Below are 27,366 nucleotides of genomic sequence, written 5' to 3'. Positions count from 1 at the left end.
TTCCCTACCTCTCTCTCCTTTGCGGGAACACACCAGTAACCTTTTAACAAGTTCATCTTAAGAAATGAAGCCTTTCCAACCTTGTCCAAAATCACCCACCCAAGGGATAGGAAAAGCCTCTATATTTGTTACTGCATCAACTTTTCTATAATTAATGCAAAATCTAACCATCCCATCTGATTTAGGCACAAGGACACAAAATTAACTCCAATCTGAAGTAGAATGTCTAATATCATTATTTAACATATATTCAATCTCTTGATCTACCAGTTTACACTTTTCAACATTCATTTGATAGGGATGTTTGATAGGTTTTGCATCTCCAACATCAACATAATTTCAAGTTATTGGGGTTCTCTTAGGCACATCTGGAAACAGGTTCCTAAATTTTAGAAGTAGGTGTTTCATTTGCTTCTTTTCCTGGGCTAAAGATGAGCCAAATTAGCATCCAAATTCTGCAAAACACTCAAATTACACAGATGAACCAGGACCATGTTTTGTTTGAAGTGACCTTCACAAGAGTCAGCTTGTACCATCCCTAGAGTTCTTAGTTCCAACAACAACCACCAATACCTCTGGTGAAGGTTGTTCCTTGCTAAAGGCCAAGTTCTCAAAATAAGGTTTTAAGATATTGACAGGGCAACTCTGCATTTTATTCTCTGATCAGGAAACAATTCTCAAATCAAGAAATTTATGAGTTGATATTTCAAAATATTTCATAACTACCTTTGAGCAACAATTTAAAGAATCAGAGTTTCAAAACAAACCTGACAACTTTAAAATCATCTCTACAGAATTGGGCCACACACACATTTGTGCTTAGTGGGGTTAAATTAGAGTTAAGTAAGAAGTGTTATGTTATTAATAATTAATAATAAAAATATATTGTTTTGTAGATACCATTGTCTTGGTAAATTCCCATTGCTGCTGGTTTAGTATGTTACCACAACAAATCATTACATTCAGATTTAACACTAGAAATCTAGTCCAATAAAGAAGATGTAAAGTCTTTGACAGGTCATTACAACCCAAGTGCTGTTTTGCACTATCATTGATTCTGTTACCTTTGAAAATAAGTCTGCACAGCATTGTCTGCACTGACAAGCTTTCTAGCCATATCTCGTGTCACTGCGCAGGCTGGATATATATCAGAATCGGTCTTTGTCTAATCAATGACTGGCATAGCTGTCAACCGCTCTGCAGGAACAATTTTACCCTCTGCAAGATCATTTCCTAATAATAACAGAACCCCCTCCATTGGTAAACTTCATTGGATCGTAACAGATCCAGCAACTAATTCTGATTTCAACATTATCCTGTGCAGAGGTATCGACTCCGGATCACCTCCCCTCCAACCTAGAATCATTTATTTCACCCATGGCAGTCTCATTGCAAAAATCCAAAACACTGTCCAACATGGGTGACTGGACAACCTCAGTATCTTGAAGGATTTTCACTGTCATTTGTGGCAACCTTTCTTTTACCAAAACCAAACCCTCTGCCAAAAATATTTGAATTCATTCCTAATGTTACCAGCAGATCTGGAAGCTTTTTGGTTTCTATGTGTTTCATTTCTTTAAATACAGGCATCTGGTGCCATCTTCTTTTCTCTCTTTTTCCTTAGCATTGAACAATTTGCTATCATGTGATCAGGCTTCTTACAACAGTGGCAAAGTGAACTTGAAGGTTTTTCATTTTCTTGTTTCCCCTCTTCTTTACCCCTAGCACTACTTCCCAATTTGTTTTCTAACTTACTTGGATAGTATATTATCCTTTTGGAAGGTTCTACGGTACAAATTTAACCTTGTGGGTTAAAGCATACTCATCTGCTAATTTAGCAGATTTCTGCTCCCTTTTCATCTAAATATGCATTTATGTAATTTTCCTCAACTAACACCAGCTCACTCAGTCGGTTATAGTCATGAATTATATATTTTGATGTGCACCATCAGTCAAAGCACACAACTTTATTGTATGCAAACTCTAAAGACTGGTTCATCAATTTGCTCAAATTCCTGAATTATTGTTTAAGCCTCTGGAACTAATTTATAAGCCTTAAGCATGGGTTGCTTTGGAGTCTCATAATCAGCAGCTTGCTGGATTGTAAGGGCAGAGTAAGCCTGTTGGGCTTTCCCTTTAATCATGCTTTGTAACATGAGGAACAAATAGTCTTTTGGCCACTTTAAACTCTCAGCAACTTTCTCAAAATGCTGGAAGTATTTCTCAATCTCAGCCTCATCAAATGAAGGAACTAACCTAACCTCTCTACTGGTCACAAACATCTCATTAGGACCAGAAGGTGGAGTTCCTTCTCTTATCTTCTCTCTTTCAAATTGCCTTTGCTTCCTCCTTTTCAAATCTATGTTCTTCCACAACTCAAACCATCTTCTCCTCTCTGCTTCAAATCTGTTCCAATTTTACCTGCTGTTCAAGGGATTTACTCTCAAGAATTTGTTCTAACAACTCCTCTCCAAACTTCCCTACTGCTATATAATGGTCAACTATAATTCTGGATCTCTACTTTTTTCATTAATGGTTTTACCACTGCAAGTTCCAACTGCAATAGCCACAAACCCATCCTTTTTCACTCTCCGCAAACCTGCAAAGGTTGGCGATCCCAAAAACTTATCAACATCTATTGCTGCTGTGTATATATATATATATTTTTTTTTTATATATTGTGTGTGTATTTTTTTATTGATTGTGTGTGTGTATATATATTTATATTCATATATTTTATATATTGTGTGTGTATTTTTTTATTGATTGTGTGTGTGTATATATATTTATATTCATATATTTTATATATTGTGTGTGTATTTTTTTATTGATTGTGTGTGTGTATATATATTTATATTCATATATTTTATATATTGTGTGTGTATTTTTTTATTGATTGTGTGTGTGTATATATATTTATATTCATATATTTTATATATTGTGTGTGTATTTTTTTATTGATTGTGTGTGTATATATATTTATATTCATATATTTTATATATTGTGTGTGTATTTTTTTATTGATTGTGTGTGTGTATATATATTTATATTCATATATTTTATATATTGTGTGTGTATTTTTTTATTGATTGTGTGTGTGTATATATATTTATATTCATATATTTTATATATTGTGTGTGTATTTTTTTATTGATTGTGTGTGTGTATATATATTTATATTCATATATTTTATATATTGTGTGTGTATTTTTTTATTGATTGTGTGTGTGTATATATATTTATATTCATATATTCATATTCATATATTTATATTCATATTCATATATTTATATTCATATTCATATATTTATATTCATATTCATATATTTATATTTATATATATTTATATACACACACACAATCAATTGATTAATGAGCTCCAATTTTTGGTTATATCCCAGATGAGCCCCCAGTTTGTTACATCATAGACCAACAACAATAGAAATTCACCAAGTGTCATTTTTAAAACAATATATTTATTAATAATTACTAATAATATAACATGTGAGTGAGTGACCCAAACCATTACATTTTATGCACAATGCTGGAAAGTAATTCCAAATTTCAGTCTTAGAAATCCTGTGTTTAAAAAAAAAATCAGACTTTTAAACTGATGCATAGACATAATCATGAAGGAGGCGAGACTGAGCAATCAGATTGCTGAAAACTCACAAATCGTTGTCGAGTTGCTTCCAAAGAAATGTCCTTTCATTTGAATGGTTGTCATAACTCCCCTCTTCCTTGCATAGCGGAAACAAAATGTGCGACTTCCATGACACTTCCAAATCCCATGCACAGGTCAGACAAAATGACCATCGCAATTATCTCAATATAATGAAGCAATTCTACTGCCTCCCGCCTGCTGTTTGGGGGCCTGTATATAACTGCTATTAGGGTTATTTTACCCTTGCCATTTCTTAACTCAACCCATAAGGATTGTACTTCTTCTGACCCCATGTCCTTTCTTTAATATCATACCTACCTTCCTATCTATCCTATACACTGTGTACCCTTGGACATTCAGCTCCCAATGGCATCCATCATTAAGCCATGTCTCAGCCACAATGTCATATCTTTCAATCTGTAGCTGTACAACAAGGTCATCTACTTTATGTCTAATGCTCCATGCTTTTAAGTACAGTACACTTAGACCAATATCCGTTTCTGATTTTGGTGTATTTCTATTACACAGCAAATTATCCTGTCTTTTCACCTGCCTATCCTTTTGTCATCCTTACTGCACAGTGTCTTCCTCTTTCTTGGCCCTAACACCCTGGTTCCCTTCCCCCTGCCAATTTAGTCTAAACCCTCCATAATACCTATATTAAAAATCCCCACCAGGATATTAATACTCTTTTGAGTTCAGGTGTATCCCATCCTTTTTGTATAGGTCATACCTCTCCCAAAATAGATCCCAATGATCCAAGAATTTGGAATCCTATCCTCTACATGCAATCATCTGCTTAATTCTGCTATTCTTGCCTTCATTAGTACATGGCACATGCAGCAATCCCCCTGGAGGTCCTGCTTCTCAATTTTCTTCCTAACACCTTGTTATCCTCTTTCAGGACCTCTTCTCTTTTTCTGTTTATGACATTGGTACCAACATGTACCAAGACTTCTTTGCTTGCCCTCTCCCCTCAGAATTCTCTGGATCCAATATGAGACATCTCACACCCTGGTGCCAGGGAGGCAACACATCATTTGGATATCCCTATCATGCTTGCAGAATCTCTTGTCTGTTCTCCTCATTATAACCACAGCTTACAAAAAAGAATACACTCTTTCTTTCAGAACACCATGAAGTCAACTTTCTTTTATTATTCACTAGACACAACTCCCCAAACACCACCCAGCTAAACTCCTCTGACCTTCTCATTGGCTCTCCGCCACACAGGTGGTCCTGACACTCTCACTCTCCTCCTCCCAAGGAAGGCAAGTACACGACTGCAACAAGTATTAATCATTTGACCATTTCTTCAAAGCATTGCTAACACAATCTGCTGGTAACTACTGCTTTCTGAGCAAATTATCAATAGTAGTTTTTACTTCTCGGTTGGTAATCTACTTTAGGGTTAGGGTTACAAATGACTGGTGCAGCACAAACAGTAACATCAATTTAATTTTACATAATCCCACCTGGTTCATTTCTTCTTTACCTACTCCTGTACTTACTATTCTCTTAAACTTCTTCCTCTTCTCAATGGTCTCCCCCTCTACCTGTCCTTCCACCTCTCACACCTTGATTCACTGGGCTTTGCTGTAGAAGTAGGTACATAGCGTAGGGTTTACACAGTAAATTGTTGGAAACTATAGAGTGCAAGAGAACAGATGGATCTAGGAACATAGATACACAATTCCTTTAAAGTGATTTTACATGTAGATAAGGTCACAGGTTTTGGCACACTGGTCATCACAAGTCAATAGCTGAATGCAGGAGTTGGGTTATTTTGTTGAAGTTGTACAAGACATTAGTTGAGCCCCAATTTGCAGTTTTAGTCACCCACCTACAGGAAATATATCAATAAGATTGAAAGAGTGCAGAAAAAAAATTACCGGGTCTTGAAAGGCTGAGTTACAGGGAAAGGTTGAATAGGTTAGGACTTTATTCCCTAAAGCACCAAGAATGACAGATTTGATAGGCGTATACAAACCTGTGATTGGTATAGATAGGATAAATGCAAGAAGGCTTTTTTCCCCACCAAGGTTGGGTGAGGCAAGAATGGGGATATGAATTAAGAGTGATGGGTGAAATGTTTAAGGGGAACTTCTTTACTCAGAAGGTAGTGAGAGTGTGAATCAAGCTGCCAACAGAAGTGGTGGATGCAGGTTCATTTTAACATTTAAGAGAGATTGGATAGGTGCATGGATGGGAAGGGTAAGGAGGGCTATGTTGGAAGTCAATGGAAATTATGTGCAATAAATAGCTTGGCACAGACTAGATGGTCAAATGCCCTATTTCTGTGCTGTAGCATTCTATTGTTCTCTCTAGCCAATTTTTCTTCAATTTCTGCTCATGCCAACAATACATTTCCATCGACAATTCTTCCTTTAATACCTCCTGATGTATGGAAATTTTCAGTAGAAATCTGATAGCATGAGCAGTCTAAGGCACCATCTTCTTTCCCTTGATTGTGTGTATTCCTCTTTACTATTCTTCCAAATGAGCTTCACACTGTTTTAAAAAGGAGATTTTATTCCCATGTGGACTTTTCAAGGAAATTCAATTCATTTTTAGTTTCCACACATTAATATTGCTGTCATACATCATTTCCATGATCATACGGTTTCGAGCCCTAAGGACTCGAAACCAGCAGCAACAGAAATTCACCAAGACAGTGGCTACTTGAAACAAAATTGGTTTTATTTTCTTAATACAGAAATAATAAGATCAATATTTAACATCACTATTAAATTACTTAACCCCTCTCCTAATTCCAAGCACACGTGTGTGTTCAAAATGGGTTTTTTTCCCCCACTGTCCAGTCATTTACTGTTCACTTCTCCAAGTTCACTGGTATCAGCAATTTTCAGTACCGTGCACAGAGTTAAACATTCATTACATTCAACAGGCTCTGGTGCCTTAAGTTGTTACCAGTCAGGAAGGTCTTTGCTGGGTGCAGAGAGATGTTCTTTGTTCCTTCAATCAGCATCCAAAGTGTCTTTCCAAAGAAATTAGCCTTTCTGTAAAAGTTCTTCTTTACCCCTATTTCACAAGAAACACAACAACCTACCATTACAGAGATTTCAAATAGGCTGAACTCAGAACTCAAAACCCATCTTGAAATGGGGTCTTTAGCAGGCTTTTCATTTTTCCCAGCCTCTCACTGACTGCAGCAGCTTTCATCTCTCTCCTTTTTGTTTCAGTTTCAATCCTGTCTGTTTCTGTCATGTCATATTTGTTTGTGAAAACTGACCTAGACTACCTAATCTTATTCCCCATTTTTAAAAAATATTTTATTAACATTCCGTTTCAATACCCTCTTGAAACTCATAACCAATGCTTGTTGTCAATCGACTTCAATTTATAAGGAGGGAATCCTAGCGAAGATTTTGCCTGCAATGGAGAGCAGCGTGATTCCCCTGTAGTTTGAGCAGTCTGATTTCTCGCCTTTGTTTTTGTACAGGGTGATGATGATGGCATTACGAAGGGCCTGAGGCAGCTTTCCTTGCTCCCAGCAGAGCTTGAAAAACTCAAGCAGTTTGGCATGCAGATTTTTGCCGCCAGCCTTCCAGACCTCTGGGGGAGATTCCATCCATACCTGCTGCTTTGCCACTTTTCAGTTGTTCAATTGCCTTATATGTCTCTTCCTGGGTGAGGACCTCATCCAGCTCTAGCCTTAGGGGCTGTTGAGGGAGGTGGAGCAGAGTGGATTCTTGGACTGAGCGGTTGGCACTGAAAAGAGATTGGAAGTGTTCTGACCATCGGTTGAGGATGGAGATCTTGTCGCTGAGGAGGACTTTGCCATCTGAGCTGCGCAGCGGGCTTTGGACTTGGGGTGAGGGGCTGTATACAGCCTTTAGAGCCTCATAAAAACCCCTGAAGTCGCCAATGTCCGCGTTGAGCTGGGTTCGTTTGGTGAGGCTTGTCCACCACTCATTTTGGATCTCCTGAAGTTTGCGCTGAAGATGGCTGCATGCGCAACGGAAGGCTTGTTTCTTCTCTGGCCAGGACGGCTTTGCAAGGTAAGCCTGGTGGGCAGCTCGCTTCTTTGCCAGCAGCTCCTGGATTCTCCGAAATAGAATAATACCTAGTGTCGCCGAGAATGTTCTCCCAGAATCACAGTGCGGCTTTCGCGCAAACAGAGGTACTACTGACATGGTCTTTGCCCTCAGACAGCTCCAAGAAAAGTGCAGAGAACAAAACAAAGGACTCTACATCACCTTTGTTGACCTCACCAAAGCCTTCGACACCATGAGCAGGAAAGGGCTTTGGCAAATACTAGAGCGCCTCGGATGCCCCCCAAAGTTCCTCAACATGATTATCCAACTGCACGAAAACCAACAAGGTCGGGTCAGATACAGCAATGAGCTCTCTGAACCCTTCTCCATTAACAATGGCGTGAAGCAAGGCTGTGTTCTCGCACCAAACCTCTTTTCAATCTTCTTCAGCATGATGCTGAAACAAGACATGAAAGACCTCAACAATGAAGACGCTGTTTACATCCGGTACCACACAGATGGCAATCTCTTCAATCTGAGGCGCCTGCAAGCTCACACCAAGACACAAGAGCAACTTGTCCGTGAACTACTCTTTGCAGACGATGCCGCTTTAGTTGCCCATTCAGAGCCAGCTCTTCAGCGTTTGATGTCCTGTTTTGCGGAAACTGCCAAAATGTTTGGCCTGGAAGTCAGCCTGAAGAAAACTGAGGTCCTCCATCAGCCAGCTCACAACCATGACTACCAGCCCCCCCACATCTCCATCGGGCACACAAAACTCAAAACGGTCAACCAGTTTACCTATCTCGGCTGCACCATTTCATCGGATGCAAGGATCGACAACGAGATAGACAACAGACTCGCCAAGGCAAATAGCGCCTTTGGAAGACTATCAAAAGAGTCTGTAAAAACAACCAACTGAAAAGCCTCACAAAGATTGGCGTATACAGAGCCGTTGTCATACCCACACTCCTGTTTGTATCCGAATCATGGGTCCTCTACCAGCATCACCTACGGCTCCTAGAACACTTCCACCAGCATTGTCTCCGCTCCATCCTCAACATTCATTGGAGCGACTTCATCCCTAACATCGAAGTACTCGAGATGGCAGAGGCCGACAGCATCGAATCCACGCTGCTGAAGATGCAACTGCGCTGGGTAGGTCACGTCTCCAGAATGGAGGACCATCGCCTTCCCAAGATCGTGTTATATGGCGAGCTCTCCACTGGCCACCGTGACAGAGGTGCACTAAAGAAGAGGTACAAGGACTGCCTAAAGAAATCTCTTGGTGCCTGCCACATTGACCACCGCCAGTGGGCTGATATCGCCTCAAACCGTGCATCTTGGCGCCTCACAGTTCGGCAGGCAGCAACCTCCTTTGAAGAATACCGCAGAGCCCAACTCACTGAAAAAAGACAAAGGAGGAAAAACCCAACACCCAACCCCAACCAACCAATTTTCCCCTGCAACCGTGTCTGCCGTCCCGCATCGGACTTGTCAGCCACAAACAAGCCTGCAGCTGACGTGGACATTACCCCTCCATAAATCTTCGTCCGCGAAGCCAAGCCAAGCCAGCCATAAGGAGGGAATTAATGGGCTATTCTGAAAATACTACTGTTGTCATCTTAGCCAGAGTTTCCAAACTGGGATTATTCTCCAATATCAGACACAATCATCTCCAGTGCAGCCAAATATCAAATATCACTATCCTTGGCTTTTGTAATACCAGTGTCAGGAAATCAGAGAGACTGGAGAACTTGGAGCAAATCTTTCAGGTTAAGTCTGCACAAACAGAAAAACTGAATGAATTCTAAAGATACAGGATTTGAATATAGTTTCTTTGGTATTCATTGAAGTAAATTGAAAGATTCCAATACAATAAATGCTTCAAAATGTATTAAAGCTTGAAATTTTAAAAACACACCAAGGAAAAATATTATGAAACTATGGAGAGCCAAGAATGAATTAAAGTATAACAGTGTAGACCAATTTAGATTATACAATATGCAGTTTTAAATAACAAGTAAACAACTAAATAGTGGTCCTTTGAATAATTTCATTGAACAAGTTAAAAGTTACCCAAGTTATTAGATTACACAAATCACAAGACTCTAATAAGTAGAATGAATATTTCTTCCTCTTAAGTAATTTTTCAAGAAACAGAAATATTATGGTGCAGTTACGCTTCAAAAAAAAATCAATTTGTTCAAACAGTTGGCTTAGCAGTTAGTGCAATGCTTTCACAACCCTAGTGATCCTGGATAAGATTCCTGCACTGTTTGTAAGGAGTTTGTATGTTCTCCCCGTGTCTGTGTGGGTTTTCTCTGCTGGTCTGCAGGGCTCCAGTTTCGTCCCACCCTTCCATGTCATAAAGGTTGTTTAATATTAAAATAAAATTTGTAAAACATGGCACACACAGACTGTGAAGGGCAAAGCAGCAATTTAGACAGCGTTCCAAGCAGACAACTTGGGATAAAACACTTTTTGGTATATTTACCAAAAGTGACAGAAAAGGATTGTACTGAAACAAACAATGTAGGGCCAGAATACTGTATGACAGGATAGGCTTTTATTTGCTAAAGAGCTATAGAGCAAAGGCACATTCATGCTGCTCGACTGACCTGCATTGGGGAGGGGGCTGTGGAACAGTCACTTTTATACAGGAGCCTGTGGGAAGGGCCACAAGTACAGTTGGCCAATGGGTGTGCCCAAACAGATAAATATATACATACAGTGGTTTACCACAAAGGCCTTGGCCATTTCCACTTACTCCTTCTCATTTTCCAACAAAATTATATTCACTTTAGCTGTGCTTTTCAGCTTTATATAATCCCTTCTCTGGTGCAATCATACTTTGTCTTTAAGTGGTGATCAAAACAATATTCATGCTGAGGTCTATCTATATTGCGATCAGCTCCATCATGACTCACATTTATTCCTGCTTCTCACATTGAGAAGGATTGGAGCATGATGCTCATGCATAAAGTGTGACACCTCTGTAATTACATATCTTCTTAATTACAGAACACCTTGGCATAACATGGCAGAAAGCTTCAATATTTCCATCCTTAACTGTAGACTTTTCACCACACCCCTTTCAATCAGGAAAGAAATTTACAAGTATGAGATCACATACCACCAGATTCAAGGATGGTTTATTTCCTGCTGTTATCAGACTCCTGAATGAACCCTGATATAGTAAAATGATGTCGTCCTTGCTCCATGCCAACCAATCTATGTGTCTCTGCACTTATGTCCTCTTATTTGTTGTACTATTATGAGATGTCAATTATTCTAATCACAAAACAGCCTTGGTCACTATATCTTGTGACAATCAACTTGAACAAGGAACCCTTTGCTCAAAATAATCGAGTCTCCTCTTCCTGATGTGCTACTTTGTTTTCTCTTAGCGCGGAACTATATTGTTAACTTAAATGAGATATAAAGAAGTGTATGACAACTAATGCAAGTACACAATTTTATTAGCTTTGCAAACCAGGTGCTGTTACATGAGAAGACATGTTGTAACCTACATCAGCGTCTTTCTGCAAGAAAGCCCATATGCAGATGGGCACAAGCCTTTTTAATATGGTTTAGCTTCCCATTCTTCAGCCTGTTTGCAAATATTCACATGACCTGTAATCTGTAGACTTCAGCAAAACATCTAGCATATTTCGAGAACAGCATGGCCTTAGTTCTCATATCTTGCAGCTGTGCTACTATAAGAAAACAATTTCTTTAACAAACTAGTATTTTCCCATAAAAAAATATTCTTAAGCCTTTTCTTCCTGCTGAAATTTATAGAAAGGAAAGCAAATAAAGCAAATCTATGCACTCCAATATCACTATCAATAGCATCATTCCTTTTTTACAGTTGCCCATATTGTATCAATTAGATTTTATGCAAATTCATAATTGCTTTGTTAGTGTGAGAAAGCTTTTATGGGAGAACTTAATAAAATTGGATTTCTGCAAGTCAATTATTTTGTAACACAAGAAGCCTCGCTACTTATTAATCATTGATTGTTCTACAATTTGGACTTAGCATGGTCATCTTAAAAAAGTTCATCATTAGCATGCATTAATTATTTTTTACAGTAACTCTTTCAATTTGGTTAGCATTGTGAGGTCAGCTGTAAAATGGCACATAATTGGTTACAAAAAATTCCTTAACACTTTTCAGTTGACTTCTTTGCTACTCAGATGTGGAATCCTAGCATTCACAACACAGAGGAAGAAGTCCAGTCTATTTTATCTGTGTTGGTCAAGGATAATTTTGGCTTAATCCCACTTCCCATCTCCAGGTCCAGAATTCTGGTTCCATAAAGCGATGGGGATGATTTCTGCCTCCTCAATCACTTCAGCCAACAAGTTTTGCATCTCATTTATCATTGATTTTTAACAATTTTCTCTTATCCTACTGTTAATTAACTTTGATTCCTATTTACTGTCCATTCTGCCATTAAAAAGTCATTCCTACATGCAGCTCAATTAACTTTCCTCTCACTTTTATTTCAACATGTAATTTTTAAAAACACACACAAAATGCACAGTTTCTCCTTGTAACAATTAATCTTTCAGTCAAGCCATATCCTTGTAAATCTCCCAGCATCTTCTCCAATGTAATCAGATCTTTATGGTGGTATAGCCAGAACCATAACGCCAGTGGTCTAACCAATGTTTTATGCAGTTCCAGTATAACCTCCCTGCTCTTTTATTCTTTGCATCAACCAAAAAAGCCAAGAAACATGCTTCATCATCATACCTCCCTGGGGATATCCTACTATCCTTTAGGATCTACCAACATGCACTCCAATGTCCTTTGATTTCTCTGCACTTGTTAGTATTCTGCCATTTATTGTGTGTTGTTTCCCAAAATGCATTCCTCCAATTTCTCAGCACTGAATTCCACTTATTGATTTAAATCCCTAACCAGTAGATTGATCTCTTCCTGCATATTTCAACTGTGTTCACACTGCCAATTCTGGCCTCTATAGTTATGTTCAAATTATTTATATAGTCAAGAAAAAGCAAAAGGTCTAGTGCAGAACCCCATATTCCCATCAGTAATTATCCTCTGCTTTCTTCAACTGAAGCAATTTTTAAGTCAACTTGCTACTTTTCTTGGATCCTAGGGCTTCAACTTTCTTCAATGTACCCTATGCATTTTGTCAAAACCTATGTTGCTCCTTGACTTTGTTACTTCTACAAACACAAATTCATTTTACTTAAATATATTCTTCAATTAATTAACCTACTCTCAAACCTTCCTTGGTCTGTTTCTTTCTAGAGGATGATTGGCGCTTTTGTATTTTTTTTAATTTTTTTATTTTTCACACTATAAACCATACTGACCAAAATACAGAGACATTTTTCTCTTGAATATATAGTGTCATTTTCTCCCCTTTTTCCCCTTCCCTTCCCTCCCTCCCTCCCTCTCCCCCCTTCCCATTTATTCAAAGTTCAATCTATAAGATACGTTAAACCTGTTAAACAATATCGTCACTTAATAATAAACAAGAAATTTTTGTCTTTTACTTTTATATACTGAATCAGTTTATTTCATTATCTTCTCCTTCTGTCATTTTAGGTGGTGGAGGTCCATGATAGGAGTTCTCTATTGTATTTCATGTATAGTTCCCATATTTGTTCGAATATTGTGATGTTATTTCTTAAATTATGTTATTTTTTCTAATGGAATACATTTATTTATTTCTATGTACCATTGTTGTATTCTCAAGTTGTCTTCTAATTTCCAGGTTGACATAATACATTTTTTTGCTACAGCTAGGGCTATCATAATAAATCTTTTTTGTGCTCCATCCAAATCGAGTCCAAATTCTTTATTTCTTATATTACTTAGAAGGAAGATCTCTGGGTTTTTTGGTATGTTGCTTTTTGTGATTTTATTTAATATCTGGTTTAGATCTTCCCAAAATGTTTTCACTTTCTCACATGCCCAAATTGCATGTATTGTTGTTCCTGTTTCCTTTTTACAGCGAAAACATCTATCTGATACTGTTGGGTCCTATTTATTTATAGAGTGATTTTATATTCCTTCTCTTTTATTTTTTATCCCTCGTATTTTGTTTTCTGTTCTTATCAGTTCTGCTAGTGGTTCTATAGCGAACGCGAACAGTGAGGGAGATAGTGGACATCCCTGCCTTGTTGATCTGCTTAATTTAAATTGGTTTGATATATATCCATTTACTGTCACTTTTGCCAGTGGTCCCTTATATAATGCTTTAATCCAATTAATATATTTCTCTGGTATGTTGAATTTTTGTAGTACTTTGAATAAATAATTCCATTCTACTCTGTCAAAGGCTTTCTCTGCGTCTAAAGCAACTGCTACTGTTGGAGTTTTGTTTCCTTGTACTGCATGGATTAAGTTAATGAATTTACAGATATTGTCCGTTGTTCTTTTTTTTTTTTTAAATCCAGTTTGGACTAGTTTTACTATTTTTGGTACACAGTCGGCCAAGCTGTTTGCTAATAGTTTAGCTATTATCTTATAATCTGTGTTAAGTAGAGATATTGGTCTATACGATGCTGGTGTTAGTGGATCTTTCCCCATCTTTGGTATTACTGTAATTATTGTTGTTTTGCATGAATCTGGTATGTTTTGTGTTTTTTCAATCTGGTTCATTACTTCCAGGAGAGGAGGAATTAACAGGTCTTTAAATGTTTTATAGAATTCTATTGGGAGTCCATCCTCTCCCGGTGTTTTATTGTTTGGTAGTTTTTTTAATATCGCCTGTATTTCTTCTATTTCAAATGGTTTTATTAATTTATTTTGTTCCTCTGTTTGTAATTTCGGTTGTTCAATTTTAGTTAGAAATTCATCTATTTTGTCTTCTTTCCCTTCGTTTTCAATTTGATATAGTTATTCGTGCAAGAAACACATCTAACTGAAGTGGAACACAAGAAATTAAAGAGAAATTGGATAGGACATGTAACAGCAGCATCATATAATTCAAAAGCCAGAGGAGTAGCTATATTAATCAATAAAAATGTACCAATCAAAATAGAGGAGGAAATAATAGATCCAGCAGGGAGATATGTAATGATAAAATGTCAGATATATATATGCACCTAATGAAGAAGATCATAAATTTATGCAAGATATCTTTTTGAAGATCGCAGATACGCAAGGGAATATACTAATAGGAGGGGATTTTAACCTTAATTTGGACAAACATGGATAAAACTGGAAAAAAGACTAACAGAAAGAACAAAATAACCAAATTTATAATTAAATCGATTCAGGAAATGCAACTTTTGGATATATGGAGGAAACAACACCCAAAGGAAAAGGAATATTCATATTATTCGGATAGACATAAAATATACTCAAGGATAGACCTACTCCTGTTATCAGCCCACATTCAAGGAAGAGTTAAGAAAACGGAATATAAAGCTAGATTGTTATCAGATCACTGTTATTGGCAATAGAGCTAGAGGACATCCCACCAAGAATGTATAGATGGAGATTAAACTCCATGCTAATTAAAAGACAGGATTTTAGAGAATTCATTGAGCGACAAATTAAAATGTACTTTGAAATAAATACGGAATCAGTGAAAAATAAATTTATATTATGGGACACAATGAAAGCATTCATCAGAGGACAGATAATAAGTTATGTAACTAAGATGAAGAAGGACTACAATCGAGAAATAGAAAAGTTGGAAAGGGAAATAACAAATACAGAAAAAGAATTAGCAATAAAAGAAGATACAACTAAATGAATTAACAGACAAGAAAATATGAAACACTACAAACATTCAAGGTGGAGAAGAACATAATGAAGACAAAACAGAAATATTATGAGCTAGGAGAAAAAAACACACAAAATACTAGCGTGGCAGCTTAAGGCAGAACAAACTAAAAGAACGGTATTGGCATCAAGGAAAAAGGACAAACAAATTACATATAACCCAATGGAGATCAACGAAAACTTCAGGGAATTCTACGCTTTTGTATTTTTTTTTAGGTGATAGACTATTGTCTATTTCTGTTTTTCAAAAATGAAATCAGATTAGTAATCTTTCAGACATTTGGCACCATGCCTGGTTTCCTATTTGTCCTCACTGTTAAGATTCTGCTGATTCATAAAGAAAACAATTCCATGATTACTGGTCACCTTCAGAGTCAATGAACTGAGCCTTCAATCAAAAGGCAGCTGGGAACAGTGGTCTTGGCTCAAATTATTATATTCATTCAACTGAGAACAATGAATGCTTCCCATGGTACAAATGTTATTGTGAAAGTTGGCATGAACAAAAAGCAACGTTCTGTTTCTATACTCAAATATGCTTTTAGTTAAATTACCAAAATAAATAAATCTAAAAAAAACCATACACGAGATGAGATCCTGTATTCCACTGGAAAAGATAACTTACAATTTACGTAATAATTATTACGTAATAATTATGTAATAATTATTTCCTTCTTTCTTTTGGGTAGTTATCGGGGGGAGGGAGGAGGTTGGGGGGAGGGGAGGGAATTTTGGGAGAAAATTATGTCTATTTGTATCTTATTTTAAACAATAAATAAAATATACAAAATAAACATACTTACCCAATTAATGGGTGCAAAATGGGCCAAGTTTGATTCTTTTGATCGTGGTAATGTTTTGTGAGCTGTTTCTTATAATATGGATTACAATCATTCTCCCTGCATTTTGTCTTCCAACTCTATTCCCTGTACTCTTTGAATGACTAACATTACACCCTGCACTTTCTTGAAAACCATGCACTGCCTGCTGTATTTAAAACCAATTCAAATTAAATTTTCCTTCACAATGATGTCAGGAAAATGTATTCTCTATATTTGACTTATTCCATTTTCTGATGTAGGTGAATTATACTAATAGGAATGAACAAAGTACACAAGAGGCACCAATCTAAAATCAAGTATTTTAAATTCTAAACAAATCCCTATTCTAATCATGAACCCAAGTAGGTGGCATATACTTCTGCAAGACCAATTAAATCATGCTAATAAATTAAAACAAATTTATGATACTTCATGTGTACAAATGTGATAAGGAATTGAATAACATCCTTTATTACTATACACATAGTGTTACGAGCCCAAAGGACCCCAAAACCTAGCAGCAATAGACATTCACAAAGACAAATGGATTTCAAAACAAAAGTTTTGAACTTCAAACTTCAAACATGAAAATAGAATCAAACTTTTAACTTAACTCTATTCTTGCACTATTCTCTATTCTAACCCAAATTACCCCCTTCTAATTCTAAGCACACATGTAGGTAATGTGTGTGTAAATTCAATAAAAGTTCTTTGGTTCATAGTTCAAACTCACTTCTCCTTCTTCCAAGTTCTCTGGTTACGGGCAATCATCATACTGTGCACAGAATTTAACCTGTATAAAGTTCACCAGGCTTAGTGCTTGAAAGGTAAAGGTTTACCGCTCAGGAAGGTTCTTGTCGGGTTTGCAGAGATATTTGTTGCTCCAGTATTTCCACAACTGAGGTACCACCACTAGTCACCTCAGGGTCTCACTGATGAAACTTGCCCCATCAGGGTCTTCTAGATGGTAACCACTTTCTTCAAGTTACCACAGACTTCCATTCCTTCCTCTATTTCAAGAGAAACATCAGACAGATAGCATTTCCAGCCATCTACTGCTCTGGAACTTGCTTTCATCAGTTTCAAACAGTTTTCCCTGGATTGCACATTTCAGTTACTTGTCAATATGCCACACACTGAATGACTGAACTGTTAACTCAACTCCCTCTCTTTTCCAACAGAAACTCCAAAAAGAGGATGTGACTCATGTCTTGCAAAACCCTCACCTTCTCCAGCAAACAACAGGGGTTCTTTCTTCTTTTCAAGTTGTTATTTTAGGTAAACAATCCAGAATTGACCTTTCTGTGAGCACCTTGCAGAAAAGGGTACTGATAGACAGCATGACTCCAGCAAGACAATGGTCAAGCATTTTATGACCAGCAATTCAATTAACACCTACTTGTGAAAGGTGCTTACATTCTCCAAGAGATCCTACAGTCTTCAGTCTGTTTTAAAATGTGTGTATGTATGTGACCTACTCTAAATCTTATAAATTCTCCTCAAATATTAATATTGTTACAATAATTTTATGATTACCTCATGGAAACTACCATATAGAAATTTCTATTTCTTTACTCCCTTGCTTTCTGAATTTGCACAAGAAAACTGAATGAAACAATTTATCAAAAAGATCATTACAGTCAACAGTTAAATTACTAAAAAAAAAACAAATCTCTAAAATCATAACTATCTCATTATTAACTGACCACTTATACTAATCATTATGCAAGATCGAATAAAACAATTGGCCTAACCAAGTCCAGGATGCAGAGTGACAGATGGTACTCATCATTATGTTCTGTTGCCGGAATTTAGTTGTGAAGTCCACTCTTGCTGGGATTACTGAGCCATCAGATTCTGCCACAGGCCTGACCTGCTGAAGGATCCATGATCATTTTGATTTAAATAGACATCTTGACAGTGTTGATTTGGAAGCATGGGGAAAACAAGATGCTTTCTAAATTTTGATTACATTTTAACTTCTTTTTTTAAAAAGTCTTTTTAAAGGTTTATTTTTCTGGAGTAATGTTGATTTCTTTCCAGATAACATTAATTTCAATTATTTTTTTAATACTCTCAGAAATTTAAAAATAGCAGTTTAACAGAATACAAAAGGACAGGAGGTCAAAAACTGTCAAGGAGCAACATTGGAGCAAGATCTTCATAGTACATCATCTGTGACCAAGCTGGCATTTGGACCTTGGTTCTTAATTCATGGGTATGGAGAAAAAGCAAGGTTGGCCTTTTGCATCTGGTCCAGGTAAATATAGGCACCATGTTTCGCAATCAGAGCAGCAGGCCAAGTTCAGCACAATCTGGTTGATTACTTCCCTATTCAGATCTTCTATAACCTGATCCTAACACTTGATGGGGCTGAAAATTATCCAGCTGTTTGTAGCCCAGATCAAAACATTATTGGTGATATCTTCTGGCAAAATATGTCATGGAATAGCCCCATATCTGAAGGATATGGTGAGTTTTAAAAATATTCTTGCTTTTCTTTGACCTGTGATCGATTAGATGAAAGTATCATTCTGTAAAGGGTAAGGGAGGAAAGGATTGAGCATACTAATTAAGTCAAACTGAACATCATTAAATGTAAACCCCTTCTCTGAATTCACAGCAGAAAAGTACACATGAAAAAAAAAAATGAATTGTAAGATAAATAACATCACATTCAGGGGAGTCATGTGATGTGGTGAAGGTTTGGACGTGAACTCTCAGCCCTCCCAGAACTGTAAAAAAAGGTTTAAAATAATATATTTTCACAACGTCACTTGTCTATTTGATATTTGAAACTACCTAGAGATGGGTTTGAACAAAAACAAGACATGCCTAGCAGCTTCTGGAACACGTCAAAAGGAAAAATACCTGCAAACAAGGCTCTCTACAACCTAAAAAGCCTGGGGATGAAGTTCTATTTACCTCCCAGTTAGAATCGCATCTTCCTGGCCCCACCATTCTGACATCGGCAGCCCCATCGATGGAGCAAACCTCAGGAATACCTTCTGGGCCAAAGCGCACGCACACTACAGTGCCATGCACAATTCAGCAGATCGACTACAATAGTCTGGACTCAATCAGGAAGATGGGACCTTGTAATATGGCGACTTGGATGCAAGTTTGTCAGTCTCAACCTCAACAGAAGAAACTGCCAGCACAATAGAAAAGAAGGAGAAGCCAGTCAAAACATAATATAGACAATATTTTAAGGTTCCGAGAGAAAGCACAGCTGCAGCTTCGGAGCAAGGAAGACCTCAATGGGAGCAGGGACCATGGCAAAAAAAATTTAACAAAAAAAAAATAGACAATGTTTTTTAAGAGATTTAGATAAGAAAGGAGTACAAATAGAAAACTTGATTATATTTTAAAAGTAATATCAAAGATTAAAGGAGCTATAGAATCATTAAATGAAAGATTCAACTTTGTGGAAGAAAAATATGATGAAATTATGGACCAAGTTATTAACCTTGATAAAGATTTTAATGCTTAGGATCAAGAAAAAAAAATTAAACTCTGGGGCAAAATTGATGCCTTGGAGAATCTTGGTAGAAGAAACAATTTTAAGATTTAGGCCTTAAGGAAGGAACTGAAGGAACTGATGGATCCTGAGAGTATTAGGACAAAATAAAGTGGGAAATAATATTGTAATAGAAAGAGCCCAAAAATTCCACTCAATACTGATTAAATGCTTAAGATTCCAGGATTGAGTGAAAATTCTTAGAGTGGCAGCCAAAGGAGCAATGGAAAGGGGAGCACCACTTGTATATGAAGGGGCTGGGGGATTTTTTTTTAAGCCAGATATCAGTGCGTCACTTTTAAAGCGCAAATGGGAATTTAATCACATAAAGAACTCTTTGTGGAAAAAGGGCTGTTACTTTATCTTAAGCCATTCCGCCACTTCAAAGATTATGGTGCCAAATGGTCAAAACATTTTATTTTTAATTTTTTTAAAACAGACATTAAACGTGCTATTGACTTTGTGAATCAGTTACTGGATTTAAAAGCTGACAGAATTTAAGTAGATGGCAATGTAGCCATTCTTGCATTGGTATGCAATTTTTGCATTGTACTGGATTTATTCCTCTTGTAAATACGGAACATGGGGAGGGGGCAGAGTGTAATGGCGTAGGGGAAGGAGGTGGAATTACAATTTTCCCAAATTAAAAGTTGATTTTAAATTTAATATATCAAAATCCTCCAGCGTCTACCTAGAAGCTTTTAGAAATGGCAACTAGAGGAAAGAAAGCAGTAAGAAAGAAGAAAATCATAAGATACAAAAAAAAATGGAGGAAGAATGTCCTATCTTACACTTGGAACCTGGTCTCAAGTTCTGAAGCCCCAGTGACAGACTCGCGCGATAATGGCTCACTTCCAGCCAAAACAAATGCCCACCTCCTGAGAACACCAGGGAAGGTGGCATTGGATCAATCCAGATCTCCCCTCAAGAATATACTAATATTATGTGCATGCACAAAGGTTTATCTCCATGCATGCCTGAAGAGGAAGATTATGCATTGGAATGGCTGCTTCATAGCACCATTCCCAGTTGAGCTGGTGAAGTGAAGGAACTGCAGGCAGATATATCAGATATGCCTGAACTGTCAGGAGTACCTGCAGTTTTGACAGCTGGTGATCAAAAGAAGGGAGATCAAGAAGTATCAGATCAAGATGATCAAGGAGATGGAGAAGAAATACCAGGGGCTTCATATTTTGGAAAAAAAAACAAATATGAGAACAAATTGGGTCTAGTGATCATAACTCTGTTAGTTTTTGGGTAGTTTTAAATAAGAGCAAGGAGAGGCCTAAAGATGAGGTTCTGGATTGGAGAAGAGCAAATTTCGAAGGAATAAGAAGGGATTTGGGGAGTATTGAGTGGGACAGGATATTTTCAGGTAAGGATGTAAATGAAAAATGGAGGATATTCAAAAAAGAAATTTTGAGGGTACAGAGTTGATATGTCCCAGTGAGGATCAAAGGAAAGGCTGGAAGTCATAGGGAGGCTTGATTTTCGAGGAATATTGGAAATTTGGTTAGGAGAAAAAGGGAGGTGTACAAGAGGTATTAAGAGCAGGGAGCTGAGAGTTTGAAGAAGGACTACAAGGAGTGTAGAAGGAATCTTAAGAAAGAAATTAAAAAGGCCAAAAAAATGCATGAAGAGACTTTGGCAAACAGAGTAAAAATAAATCCTAAGGGTTTCTATAGGTACATTAAAAGTAAAAGATTAGTGAGGGATAAAATTGGACCCCTTGTAGATAGCGAGGGTAGGCTGAGTGAGAAGTCAGAGGAAGAGATAAGGGTGAGGTCATCGGGGGGGAGCGTCGTGGAGGTGGTGGAGGAGAAAGGCCAGGCCTGCATCTTATGCAAAAGGGAAATGTTGGCGATAATCAGCAGGTCAGATGGCTTTTGGGGGTGGGGGGGGGGGAAAGAGAGAAAAAAAAAATCACTTTTCAGGCGAATGACAAACTTAGAACAGTGACAAAAAAATAAAAGAAAAAAAATACAAAAAAAAAGTCAGAGGAAATGGGGGAAATTTTGAATGATTTCTTTGCCTCGGTATTCACTAGGGAAAAAAATATTGAACCAGTTGAAGTAAAGAAAAATAGTGGGGAGGTCATGAAGCATATAAGGATAACCGAGGAGGTAGTGATGGCTGTGTTGAAAAAGATAAAGGTGGATAAATCTCCGGGACCGGACAAAATATTCCCAAGGACAATCAGAGAGGCTTGTGGACAGATAGTGGTGCCATTAACAGAGATATTTAGGATGTCACTGGTTACGGGGGTAGTGCCAAAGGATTGGAGGGTGGTGCGTGAGGTTCCGCTGTTTAAGAAAGGGTCCAAATGTAAACCTGGGAATTATAGGCCCGTGAGTCTGACGTCTGTGGTGGGTAAGTTGATGGAAAGTGTTCTGAGGGATGGTATTTACAAATATTTGGAGGTACAGGGATTGATATGGAGTAATCAGCATGGTTTTGTCAGGGGTAGATCATGTTTGACAAACCTGATCGAGTTTTTCGAGGGGGTTACAAAAAAGGTTGATGAAGGGAAAACTGTGGATGTTGTCTTTTTAGACTTAAGTAAAGCTTTTGACCAAGTTCCCCACAGGAGGTTAGGAAAAAAGATGGAGGCATTAGGTATAAATAAGGAGGTAGTGAAATGGATTCAGCAATGGTTGGATGGAGGTGTCAGAGAGTACTGGTAGAAAATTGTTTATCCAATTGGAGGCTGGTGACTAGTGGAGTTCCTCAGGGATCGGTCCTAGGTCCACTATTGTTTGTTTTATATATATATATATATTCTTCTTCTATTTATTTATTTATTTATCTATGTAATTATTATTTATTTATTTATATAAACGATCTGGAAGTAGGGGTGGAGAATTGGATAAGCAAGTTTGCGGATGATACAAAGATTGGTGGTGTTGTGGACAGTGAGTAAGATTACTGTAGATTAAAAGGTGATTTAGGAAGGCTGGAGGTGTGGGCTGAGAAATGGCTGATGGAATTTAATACAGATAAGTGTGAGGTGTTACATTTTGGAAAGGCCAATCTAAATAGGTCATATGCATTAAATGGTAGGCTATTGAGATGTGCAGAGCACAAAGGGATTTAGGAGTTATGGTAAATAGTACCCTCAAGGCTGATACTCAGGTAGATGGTGTGGTGAAGAAGGCATTTGGAATGTTGGCCTTCATAAATCAGAGTATTGAATTCAAGAGTAGGGAGGTTATGATGAAATTGTACAAGTCATTGGTGAGGCCAAATTTGGAGTACTGTGTACAGTTTTGGTCACCAAAATATAGGAAAGATATAAACAAAATAGAGAGAGTGCAGAGAAGGTTCACGAGAATGTTGACAGGATTTCAAGGTTTGAGTTACAGGGAAAGGTTGTGCAGACTAGGGCTTTTTTTCTCTGGAGCGTAGAAGATTGAGGGGGGACTTGATAGAGGTGTTTAAGATTTTAAAAGGGAAAGAGTAAATGTGGATAGGCTTTTTCAATTAAGAGTGGGGGAGATTCAAACCAGAGGACATGGTTTAAGATTGAAGGGGGAAAATTATAAGGGGAACATGAGGGGAAATTTCTTTACACAAAGGGTGGTAGGGATGTGGAATGAGCTTCCAGCGGACGTGGTTGAGGCGGGATCATTGGTTACATTTAACAATAGACTGAATAGTTACATGGAGAGGAGAGGACTGGAGGGGTTTGGACCGGGTGCTGGTCAGTGGGACTAGGAGGGTGGGATTTGTTATGGCATGGACTAGTAGGGCCGAACTGGCCTGTTCTGTGCTGTGTGGTTATATGAAAGATCTTTACTTACTAATAATGAGTCAATATAAAGTTATAAAGCCCGATATTAGAGATGTTAGATCTGATATGAAGGAAGTTAAAAGTGAAAAGGTGAAGAGTGCTTCAGAGGCAAAGGAAGTTAAAGCAAAGAGTTGATTTGGATCTGCAGAGTTAAAAATGATATGGATAGAATTGAAAAAGTTAAAGATTCTGATACACTCGGTGGAAAAATAGGAAAGAAATTATGGATAAGATGGATATGTTGGAAAAATCAAAGACAGAATATTGTTAAGGTTGTTGGACTTAAGATTTTGAAGGAAGTGGTGATCCTGTGGAATTTCTTTCAAAAATGGATTCCTGGAGTCTTGGAAGAAGAAAATTTTCCAAATGGAACTGAATTGGAAAGGACTCAGAGCTCTACAGAGGAAACCACGGCCAAATCAACTACCCAGAAAAACATTGATTAAATGTCTGCACTATCAAGATAAAGAATTGACAGTCCAGAAAGCAAGGCAGAACATGGGACCTATGGTTATTGATGGAAATAAATTTTTCTTTTATGCAGATTTAAATAAAGCAGTTCTGAATAGAAGAAAACAATTCAATGCAGTGAAGGAGATTCATTGGAAGAAAGGCTACATTTACTTTTAGATATCCAACTACATTAAAGGTGTTTTTGGTGAATGAATGACCCAAGTTCTTTACGGATGAAGAAGCACAAAGATTTTTAGAGTCACTTCCTAATATTAAGGAAGAACAGCAAGAATTGTTGAGTTTAAGTCCTCAAATTACTTTACCTGATCTGAATGATAGGGAACAAGAAGATTTGAATGTAGTATTTACAACAAGGGAAATTAGTGAGGCAATGAATTCATTAAAAATAATAAATTGCCAGGAGAAGATGGATTTCCTGTAGAATTTTATAAGAAATTTGAAGAGATTTTAATGTCTCCATTTATTATGCTATGAAGGTACATTCTCTGCTGAAATCCTTTTTAATGTCAATTATTACAGTAATTCCAAAAAAGAGTTCCAATGAAATCATTATAGACCAATTTCTTTATTAAATGCTGATTATAATATTAGAAAAATATTTACCGAAATTAATACATAGAATCAAACTAGATTTGTTAAGGGTCAGAAACCTGCAGTTAATGTAGTGAGGCTTCTTAGTTTAATACATTGGGTTCAAATTTTAAAAAAGGGGAGGCCTGAGTGTGGGAGGCACTTTGGATGCAGAAAAGGCATTTGACAGATTAGAATAGGATTTCCTCTTTAAAGTTTTAGAGAATTGTAAATTGGGTTCAATTTTTTTTTTAAGAATGGGTTTAAATGATGTATAAACCTATTGCAAAAGTAGTGACAAATGGACAGAATTCAAAACTTTTGAATTAATGAGATCAAACAGACAAGATTGTCCATCGTCACCAGCCTTATCTATTTTAGCAATAGAACCATTAGCTGAATTAATAAAGTGAGATTCAAAGATTATGGGTATTAAGGTAAAACCAGAAGAATTTATTTGCGAATGTTTTGATATATTTAACAGATCCTTTAAATTCTTTGCAACAACTTAAGATTAGAATAAAAGAATATGGAGACATATCGGGATATAAAATAAATTGGGATAAGAGTGATATTGTGTCTTTAGTTAATGGAGATTATCAGAAATGTAAGGAAGTACTTTAATCTAGATAGCCAGATCTTGGAATAAAATATTTAGGTATTCGCGTGCAATCAGATTTGACAAAAATATTCATTTATTTATTTTTATTAAGAAAATTAAATAAGATTTGGAAAAAATGGCATATGTTACCCATTAAATAATAAATTGTTTTAAGATTAATGTTTTTCTTTGAATAAAGTATTTATTCCAATCAATTCCAATATCAATTCCTCAAAATGATTTAATTTTATGGAACATTTTTATGGAAAGGAAAAATGGTTACTTTGGAGGAATTGATGTGGAAATATGATATAGGAGGTTTACAGCTCCCCAATTTTATGAATTATTATAGAGGCACAGTTGAGATTTATTAATGTAATTTATGAGTTAAATTATGTTTCAGCATTGGTAAATATAGAACGATAAAAATAGAATAAACTGATCCACAGCATTTCATATATAAATGAAATGTAAGATTGTTAATAGCAATAGAGAAACACCCAGGATCAAACATTTAATTAAACTTTAGAATAAAATTGATAAAGATTGGAGGAAGAACATCTTTGCCTGGAAGAACACCTTTATTTCAAAATAGGCATTTCATTTTCTATGGAAAATAAAAGTTTTAAGAATTAGCAAAATTGTGGTATTAAGAAAATTAAAGAGGGAAATATATTACTTTTAGTAGAATGAAGGAAACATTTAAGATATTGGAAAATACAAAATGTTGTTATTACCAAGTTTTAAAAATTGTGAAATTTTGGCTAAGATTTAGTATTACCAGCGGAGACAGACGTAGAATTATTATTATGTACTAGGGATGTAAAGAAATTTATTTCAGAAATATATAAATTATTACAAAAGAAGGCTCAAAAAGAGGGAGTTCATAAATCAAGATGCAAATGGGAGGTAGATTTAAATAACAAAATAGATGAACGTTGTTGGATTCAGATATGTTGAGTTTGAAAAGTACAATAAATGTGAGATAAGTTAGTTCAATATAATTGTATTCATCAGTTATATTTAACACCAGAAAAGTTACATAATATGATTTATATTTATTCAGATTTATGTTTTAGATGTTGGGTTTTTTTTTTGCATTTGAATTGGCAGTGTTCCACAATCAAACCTTTTTTGGCATGATATGGGAAATTTATTAGAACAAATAACTTGAATAAGATGGCCACATTCATTTTGTGATTTTAATTTTAAAACCAGCTGAATTTGTTATTTTGATGTTATTTTTGTTGGGAGATGTTAGAGGAATCAAACCCAAATTGAAAATGTATCAAATAACATTTGTTCCAATTGCTTTGGCAATGGCTAGAAAATGTATTGCTATAACATGGAAGTATGATATTGATTTGGGAATGGATAAATGGCATGGAGAAGTTCAGAGTTGCATTCCACTTGAGAAAGATAAATATCATACTTTTTGTGAAATATGGAGCCCATATTTACAAACTATTGGTCTAAATTTAAAATTGTACACTCAAAATCTAGACGATGAAAGCTTCAAAAAAGAAATCTTTTTTTCCCCCAATTGGTGGATGTATATGAAAGCATTATAGTAGCAGGGGATTTCAATTCTTGATTGGATCCTGTCTTGGATAAGTCATTATAGTAGCAGGGGATTTCAATTCTTGATTGGATCCAGTCTTGGATAAGTCATTATAGTAGCAGGGGATTTCAATTCTTGATTGGATCCAGTCTTGTATAAGTCATTATAGTAGCAGGGGATTTCAATTCTTGATTGGATCCAGTCTTGGATAAGTCAACAAGAGTTGTGGCCAGGACAAGGATGGCTAAAACCACCTACTTTTAATGTCTAGAGGAAATTACATCTGAGACAAAGAGACAACTCCTTTTATTCTAATAGATATGATTCATACGCCAGGATAATTTATTTTTACTATCTGCACATTTACAGGATAAAATCATTGAAGTTGAGTACAAGGCGAGGGTCCTGTCAGATCATTCACCTCTATCATTATCAATTGCTATGCCTGATATGCAAGATACAATACAGGTGATGTTTTAATCCAATGCTGTTGAGAAGACTTGAATCCCGTGATTTTATTAGGAGACATATTGGAATCTTTTGTGATACTGTCATTCTATTGACAATAAATTTATTACATGGGATACTTT

General features: G+C 36.5%; 2 protein-coding genes across 7 annotated transcripts in view; one reads left to right on the top strand and one right to left on the bottom strand.

The window, feature by feature from the left end:
* ttc6 (tetratricopeptide repeat domain 6) overlaps positions 1–16,130 on the top strand; it is a 249,087-nt gene extending 232,957 nt beyond the window's left edge. For all 3 annotated transcript variants that reach the window (XM_069916775.1, XM_069916776.1, XM_069916774.1), the window contains one exon: positions 14,546–16,130. In XM_069916775.1, coding sequence (XP_069772876.1) covers positions 14,546–14,570 — 25 coding nt within the window. In that variant the 3' untranslated portion in view covers positions 14,571–16,130. The remainder of the gene's footprint in view (positions 1–14,545) is intronic.
* The window catches only part of LOC138753598 (uncharacterized), a 75,618-nt gene that overhangs the window by 21,115 nt on the left and 27,137 nt on the right, over positions 1–27,366 (bottom strand). The window lies entirely within an intron of this gene.

This window comes from Narcine bancroftii, chromosome 2 (assembly GCF_036971445.1).
Source record: "Narcine bancroftii isolate sNarBan1 chromosome 2, sNarBan1.hap1, whole genome shotgun sequence".
NCBI classification, from domain to species: domain Eukaryota; kingdom Metazoa; phylum Chordata; class Chondrichthyes; order Torpediniformes; family Narcinidae; genus Narcine; species Narcine bancroftii.
The sequence above is the reverse complement of the archived record's forward strand: the minus strand, read 5'-3'. Positions and strand labels throughout refer to the sequence as shown.